Source organism: Dipteris shenzhenensis, chromosome 11 (assembly GCF_047967505.1).
Source record: "Dipteris shenzhenensis isolate YYH24624 ecotype China chromosome 11, Dip_SZ_1.0, whole genome shotgun sequence".
Taxonomy (NCBI): Eukaryota; Viridiplantae; Streptophyta; class Polypodiopsida; order Gleicheniales; family Dipteridaceae; genus Dipteris; species Dipteris shenzhenensis.
Genome location: NC_141606.1, coordinates 39,595,478 through 39,603,418, shown reverse-complemented (window position 1 = coordinate 39,603,418; position 7,941 = coordinate 39,595,478). Strand labels below are relative to the sequence as shown.

At 43.5% G+C, this 7,941-nt stretch overlaps 1 protein-coding gene across 4 annotated transcripts; it reads left to right on the top strand.

Moving 5' to 3' along the window:
- The first annotated feature begins 2,723 nt into the window (after positions 1–2,723).
- On the top strand, positions 2,724–6,391 carry LOC147897010 (protein PHR1-LIKE 3-like). Of its 4 annotated transcripts, none has more exons than XM_087381372.1 (7): positions 2,724–2,850; positions 3,005–3,506; positions 3,798–3,874; positions 3,981–4,038; positions 4,119–4,182; positions 4,267–4,336; positions 4,434–6,391. In XM_087381372.1, exons 2-7 carry the CDS (start codon positions 3,290–3,292, stop codon positions 5,031–5,033), a joined length of 1,086 nt encoding a protein of 361 aa, XP_087237498.1. In that variant the 5' UTR covers positions 2,724–2,850; positions 3,005–3,289; the 3' UTR covers positions 5,034–6,391. The 4 variants fall into 4 exon arrangements, 3 of the variants coding, with proteins under 3 accessions (XP_087237498.1, XP_087237499.1, XP_087237497.1); XR_015541755.1 differs by lacking the exon at positions 2,724–2,850 and having other exon boundaries at positions 2,952–3,506; positions 4,434–5,807; positions 5,899–6,391; XM_087381373.1 differs by lacking the exon at positions 2,724–2,850 and having other exon boundaries at positions 2,952–3,130; positions 3,296–3,506.
- Positions 6,392–7,941: the final 1,550 nt, after the last annotated feature.

The following is a 7,941-nucleotide window of genomic DNA, read 5'->3' as shown; positions in this document are numbered from 1 at the left end:
CAATGATCAAAGATGTAGACTATGGTCGTGTATCATGATGCCGACTATGTAGACACAGTACCTATGCATAGTAGAGAATGCATGCGCAACTCGAATTAAGGAATGAAAGCACTGCAATTCACTGCACTTCATCATCAGCTAGCCGGGGTGCCTATGCACAAAAGAGACTAATGCCTAAATCCTCGCGGTCGACTACGATTTAGTGTAGAGCACCAGAAACGACGTCACAAATTATGGGAGCTATTGAGAAAGGATCGCAGAGACTTTTGGCAAGCTTACAGCTACAGTTAGTTACTGGAGCATTGGCAGTATATAGTAAGCTAGGTATAGAGAGATTCAACCATTTATTTAGGCCTGGGTGAATGCCTCCTTTCACACTGTAACTAGGCTTGAACCTTCATCTCCTCCATCAAGTATTAGAACAATTTGCTAATGCCAGCAGGAGAGAAGAGGGTAATGTGCAATTTGAAATCTTGTTCCAAAAGGATTCCAATTCCTCTTTCAAAGAAGCTTGGGTTTTGTATATTTCAACGGTGACGCTTGCGCTTTACCTCTGCCAGACGTTTAGCCACAATGCTAACAAATCAAAGCAATTCGCTTCAGTTTCGCAAGAACAACGAGCTTCTGAGGCTGCGTGCAGGTCGCATGAGCAGAAAGTGAACTACACTAGCAAGCAAGAGTCTTCGATTGCCCTTGTAGTCGAGCATTAGTTCTCGTAGATGAGAAATTGACGGTAAACCGAATCAGCGAGCTGCAAAGAGTGCTCAGATTTTAGCTCAAACAGAGAGCTTCTAGCTTCAAGCAGAGCTATGGAGAAATCTCCCATTTCATATGGCACGATCTTCGCCTTCCTTGCCTTCCTGCAAACTTTCCTCAACACCTTCCTGCCCCCTGAATTGCAAGATACGATCAAACGGATCGCCCGCAAGCTCTTCCAAGGTTTCTCCAATTACGTCGACCTGAGAATCGATGAGCATGATGGGGTAAACACAAACGAGCTCTACTCTGCAGTTCAGCTCCACCTCAGCCAATCTGCTGCTATAGCTGCGCGAAAAGTGAATCTGGCGTTGCCCAAGAATGCAACCTCTCTTATGTAAGGCTTTGTTTTCACGTTAGTACATAACAACAAAGCATCTGATCGGTGAGCACACGCCTTGTTTTCTTCTCAGAAAGCTCGGTTGTTTTGAAAAATTGAAGGTCAAAAAGCCCGCATTCCCCTTGAGCTCACTGAGGGCATCGTCTCCATGCACGAATACATGGAGCAGATTGCCACCGCTGCGAACTCACTATCTGATCTCGACCTGGCAATGGAACAGGAATACACAGAGTACCTAGGATGGTGCCTTTCGCAAAGTTTTTCTGGCATGAAGTGGACCGTTTACAAGAAAAGGCAGTTGCGTGTATATACTGGGCGTCTACACCTACTCTAAGCAAGATCTTGGAACTGTCGGTTGTTTGCTGGGCTAAAATTTGCTGTCTATCGCACAATTGAAATAGGTCGGGATCAATTTTGGGGCTCATATTTTCATTTAGGCCTAGTCGTTAATTATGCAGTCTGGTCTTGAATGGGCGGAGGCAACGGACAAGGACGAGGTGAAGCTCAGCAAAATGTATCGGCCGCACTTGAATATAGCTTAGTTTGAGCAGTAAGCATAAATATTGCACCGCTGGCTAGGAACCCAAATTCAAACAATTTGAGCTTCTAGGACAGAGAAGTAGTGATACAGACTTGAAGCGTGAATAGTAAAAGTGCGGCACAGTCTCGACGATATGCCGCGGAGTTAGGCAAGGGATATCATGACTTCAGGGGAGGAATGGCAGGAGCTATGCAAGCTGAAAGTGAATGCAAAATGGATCGTGTAGAGGGAGATTGAACGGAAGAATTGACGAACGAAGCAAGTGAAGATGGAGGAGCCAAGGCAAGAGAGGCTTGTGCAGGGCGTATATGCCTCACAAGATTGAAGCCCCACTAAGAGAAGACAGAAAAAAGAATAGTTCTATAGCATCGCGCAGAAAGAAAACAGTAATGGAAATAGGTGACAAGCTCTACGTGAGAGGGAAGCTCACAGCGGCAGCTACGATCACTCTGGAGTTAGGAGGGAAGACAGAGAGCTTCAAAAACATTGGGCCTGGCATTGCAACGGTGAGCATGGCGCTCAACGAAGGGATCCAGCAAGCTTCCTTGAGCCATAACAATGTGATAGTCACCGCAAACAGCATTAAAACCATGACATTGTAGAAGAAAGGAGGTTTGCATCAGACAAATCAATTACCTCTATAGATATTCTTTTGGGTCTGATCGATAGGAGAGGCGGTACTCGTATTTTGTTTTCACACCGTTGGGAGCCCGACCTTTGTAATAGACAAGCGTTTAACGAATATCTCAACTAGAATTCGGTATGTTTCGCCTATATTTAAAGGTTTTGCCTTGGCTTTTTATGCAGTTGGCTTTTTACACAGATGGCTTTTCAAAAGCTTTCAAAGCTTTTAAGCTTTCAGAATTTAAAAAATCTAAGGGTGTATATTGTGCCATGTGGAAGCACAGGATTTCAGAATTTGAAAAAACGTCCTAGTGCTGGCCAAGTAAAAATGCCTAATTTGTGCTAAGGAGAGGGCAGGGCAAGGAGAGGGCAATTATTGGCGTTCCAACTAAAGAAGAACCTTAGCAAAGCCTCCAATGGCAGGGAAGAAAACCAAGAAGAGCGTTGGGATACAAAATGGAAGGGGGGATCCACACGGATGGGAAACTAATAACAAAATCCCACTCTAAGCAAGCAAGCTTTACCAGTTATAATCCCTAGGTAGCTTCTTTTCTTGTTCTTGTCTTCTCCCTCACTCAGGTGATTGCAGGTGTGTGTGTATGTGTGTCTTCTTCGCATTTGTTTGGGATTCCACATTCCTGCTAAGTGCTTGCAGGTTCCTCAAAGAGATAGAGCTCTTCCCTTCCTCTTGCTAATTGCTTACAGGTCTGTCTCTCTGTCCTCTCCCTGGCTGCCTCCCCAAGAGCTGCACCCAAACATATGGAGCTTCACCCTTGATTGGAGATTCTTGCTGATTGCTTGCTCCTCCTGCTGCTCATGGCTCTTCTCTCCCAACTTCAATCCTCCTGATTCCTCCTCACTACGCAGCGGTTTACTCTTTGAAATTTTGAAACGCAAGCTCATTTCGTTGCTTCATAACTATGGCCCTTCCACCGGGCTCCGTTGCAGCACTCTCCTCTACCTTGCTAATTTGTGAGAGGTTACTTGAGCTCTGAACTTGGGCGATTTCTCCCGTCCCTTAATATTGTATGCAGATGTATCAACCACAGTTTGCGAGCCCAAAGCTTGCAATCTCCGATGGCCTAAGTCCGACAACTCAACAGAAACAGTTGTCGTTGGCGGGAACAAATCTCCCAGGTGATCTCAGCGTTGTTGCTTCCGCCGACCCAAAGCCTCGACTGCGCTGGACGCCCGAACTCCATGACCGCTTTGTCGAGGCTGTAACGCAGCTCGGGGGAGCAGACAGTAAGTGATCCTCACCAGCTGTGAGATGGACTTGCTTGGTAAAGGAATTAGCGTGGCTCTAACAGGCACAAGCAAGAGATTGAGTGGGCTTTTACTGTGTCATCTCGTCAGGAAGAAGATTTGGGACTGTCCTTTCATGTGTGCCTGAAGTTGCAGGAGTAGTTTTTCCTTGGATTGCTTCAAATTGATCACTTGGAATCGTGCCTTTTTTTCTATTTGCTACGACTTTTTAAACAAAATCGAAAGAGGTTGCTAGATCAAGAAACTGAGTGTAGTTCTGTTTCGCTCTAGAGGCCACTCCCAAATCTGTTATGAAAGTGATGAACGTCAAAGGACTGACTCTGTACCATTTGAAAAGTCACCTCCAGGTATTGTTCTAAATTTTAAGACAAAGTCTCGCAGCTCCTTTCCAAGAACTGAACCAGGTCTCTATATCTTAATGATTTTAAAAGCTATCTTAGTCCTGTATTGCAGAAGTACAGGCTTGGTAAACAACCTCAGCGGGATGTGAATGTGGAAACTACCAAGGAAGGTAACCTTTACGCTAATGCATTGTCCAATTATGCAGTATGTTTCAGAAATCCTTGTGTACCTACTACTGTTTGGATGTAGGTGGACTTTTGGACGGGGCACAGGGGAGAACATCTTCTCTTGAGATTACCCAGAACCAGAAAGAGTGTGTATACATTTGATTTTTAAGTCCATATTCTGTACACCAGTGCGTGGTATTCAAGGTTTGACGACCTGTCTTCATGTGCAGAGGTTCTGAAATAGCTGAAGCCTTGAAAGCACAGATGGAAGTACAGAAGCAGCTTCAAGAACAGCTAGAGGTGATTCTGCTGACTGCATGGAAGACAGCAGTTGTACAGAAGCATTACTTCCATAAGATGTTTCATCTTCAGTCAACTCTATTGTGTCTTTGTGTAGGTCCAGAGGCGTCTGCAAATTCGCATTGGGACTCAAAGCAGGTATCTGCAGTCAATATTGGAGAAGGCACAGCAGTTGTTTTCATCTGAAGCAACAGCCCCTGCAGGACTGGAAATGGTAAGGGCAGAGCTTGCTGACTTGGCATCGAATGTGACAACTGAGTGCTTGATCTCTCCTTCTTCTGGATTACCATTGCCCTCCGTTCCTGGTATATCAACACAGGTTGAGATGCCAAGAAAATGCAATGAAAGTAGTGCACTGCCTGGAGGAACTCAAATTACAGATCTGGTCTCAGAGAATTTCAGTGCAAGCTTGACTTTCACACAGAGTTCTATACGGGGTGGAAATGACAATGACAGGAACATTGGAAGCAAAAGGTCAAGGACTCAGTTTTTTGATAATACAAGGTTTTGGCAAACTGGGGATGGCAGATTAAGAAAGTATTATGAGACTAATGCTGATGATTCTCAAGGCAGCAGTGCAAGGACTGAAGACACACTTGGTAATATCTGCATCAGCTCTAACAGTGACCTGTCTTGGGAGGAGTTTTCTGGAAGGGTTGGTTGTGATAGAATACAAACTGCTCCTTTTAGGCACTAAAGATGTAAGCATGGAGGTTATAGCATGTAGTCCGCAAAATGCAAATGTATAAAGTGTCTTTAATTGAAACTTGTGAAGTAATTTATTGTGTTTACGATGCTAAGTTTCGTTTGTTATCTACGAGAGTAAGGATTTGCATAAAAGCAATCATCAGTGTGCTTGCCAAAGCTTTTTTGGTGTCGTTGTAGTAAGCATGTAGGTAAAGAAAATGTGTCCCTCCAATGGTTGTGTACGGGCTTTGGATGAACAGCTGAGATCTGGGATTCTTATCTTCGTGACTGAACTGTCTGCCCTGGCCTTCACAGAAATGAGACTGCCAGAAACCCAGCATGTTAGTCCATTTGTTTTGAACTTTAATGAGTGCAAGCTTTGTGTCATATGATACGTTTATGATTGGACTCTGGTGGTGTGAAGAGCATGATTGTGCTGTGTTTGTCTTTGATGGACTTTCATTAACTCAGCAGATGATCAGGTGCTGAACTGCCCAAGACTCTTGAAGACGAGCAGGTGATTTTTGCAAATGCATCACTGGTCAATCAGGCTGCTACAAGAAGTTTTGCTGCTGATGAAAGAATGCTATGACAGTGAAGTATTCCAAGTTTCTTTGCAAGAGGCCAGATTACTGAGGGTCATGGAACTTTGATTAAGGACTTCAGGCATCCATACTGGTTAATTTCATGAAGGATCCAGCAATGTGGAGGTTTACGCCAGTACTGGAAGGAGTATCCCTACAAAAGTACAGAGCTCAATGTCCACGCTAGATCACAACTACAGGTTAGGTCTGTTGTATGGCACCTACATCATCTGGTTTTGAAGGCAGAAGGTCCTGTGTCTTTCAGCAAGGACATTGTTTGGGTGCTTTCAGGTGTTTGCACTAAAGATGGCGAATGGGCTGGTTCTTATGTCTCAATGGTCAGTTGCATTTTGGATGGGCACCAGACAAAATATAGCAGTTGAAGTGTGCTTATGGGAGGGCTAGCTGTTATTTGTCTCTATCAACCAGATGTTAATGTGCTGGCATATTGGAGCAAGTTTCAGGTTTAAGCCTCAATGTCTGGACGAGTTGATGCTCACTTGTTCCTTCTTGCTGAATTACAAGCAAGCTTTTCAGCCATTCCTTTGTATAGCCTGCTTCGTAGGTTCCTCTGCTGCTGTCTGACGGCACCCCAGGTTCTCAATTGAGAATGCTACCTTACATGATATGTGATGTGTATTATTTCTACTTGTGACGGGGTTGTGGATGAATAGAGACCTGATATTTAGTGTCTCTGAAAATCAGTTCCTTCCTGCAGAAACTGCAGTATTGCAGCCAGACTGCTCCCCCGTGGTTGATTTTTCATTTTCTGCTCTTGAAAGATTGATTAGCTCATGGCTACATTCTATGCAATGAAAAGTGTACTTTGCAGAGAGATTTTCTCGCGCAAGTAGTGTCCATCTAAAGTTGGATTTAGGGGGAGCTAAAGCCCCAAACCTTGAGAGCAATTGAAAATTCCATGCTTTTCATGAGATATGATCTCCGGAAAGTTTCCCTCTGAAAGTTTGCCCTGATTTAATGTAACAAAGAACTTGCTTCTAGGTGCTTTGTTGCTCTTTTGTTGGATTTGTGTCTTAAGAAAATTGTTTGAAAACCCCCCTCCCCCTTCCCACAAAATGTGGTCTTCTCTTGCACTTTGTTATACAGTTGGATATGTGAAGGTGTTGTGCATACGTGTGGTTTGCCAAGTAACATTTTTTTGTGGGTGCCGTAATAAAGTTGGATTGAGAACTTGGGCATCAAGGTTCAGCTAAGAGGTCCTTCACGGTGGTATATGCAATTGTTGATGATCGATCACACTGTGGAGATTTGCCAACCATGTCCGCATGAAGCCGTTTCTACATGAGTTTAGGGCTTAGTTGTGTAGTATGTTTGCGCTATGAATAGGGGACACCCAAGGCAAATGTGCATGCACGCCTTGCCAAGTGTATTGGTAGTTCTACGGGAGATGTCATAAAAGCCTTTTGTCATTAAGACGAGACTAATTTATGGTGTTCGAAAGGTTATTCATACAACATGCAAATACATGAGCATTGGAATGAGTTGCTATGAGCCAAAACAAAGCGGTGATTGAGCTACAAAGGCATCTCAAGATTAATGGGTGTAGGGATGGTTATGTCAATGTCCCTCCATAGCATACTTCTACAATGTAAAAAGGAAATGCAATTACAAGAGAGCAATTAGCATAGAGCATCTTCATGGTGTGCAGATTGAAGGGAAATGATAGAAAAAGGTGAGAAGATGTGGGACACTTTAGTGTAGAACCTTGCAAAGGTTGAAAGGAACCCAAACAAGAGTTATGGACCTTGTGCGGCACATCCTATATCTCCTAGTACATTGTACAAAGTGGGAATTGGAAACACTAATGATCAATGTTTGTGCTAGTAAGTCGATCTTTAACATCCAAGGGCATTTGTTATGGATGATGTATTAATTTCTGTGGTCATTTTGACCTTTTAACTTGTAACGATTGCAATAGTTGGCGAGTGTTCTTTCTTGGGTATCAAGGTTGAGTTTGGTGACTTAGCACACCAAAGTTGATGAACTAGTCAGCTGTACATGAGTTTAGGGTTATTGAAGCTTATGGGTATAGAGCTCTCTCCTCACAACATACTGGCACCATGCAAAACAAAATGCAATTGCAAGAGTGTGATGAGCATGGATCATATTGTTGGTATACTACTTGAAGGAAAATGATAGCAAAAGGTGCGAGGATATGGGATGCTTTTAGTGCGCAAACCTATAGAAGTGAAAGTGACCCCAACAAGAACTCATGGAAATGTGCCATGACACATAAGTAGCACCAATATTTTATTAGTGCATATAAAATCTTAGATAAAATGGGATATGAAAATATAAATTATTAATGTTTGT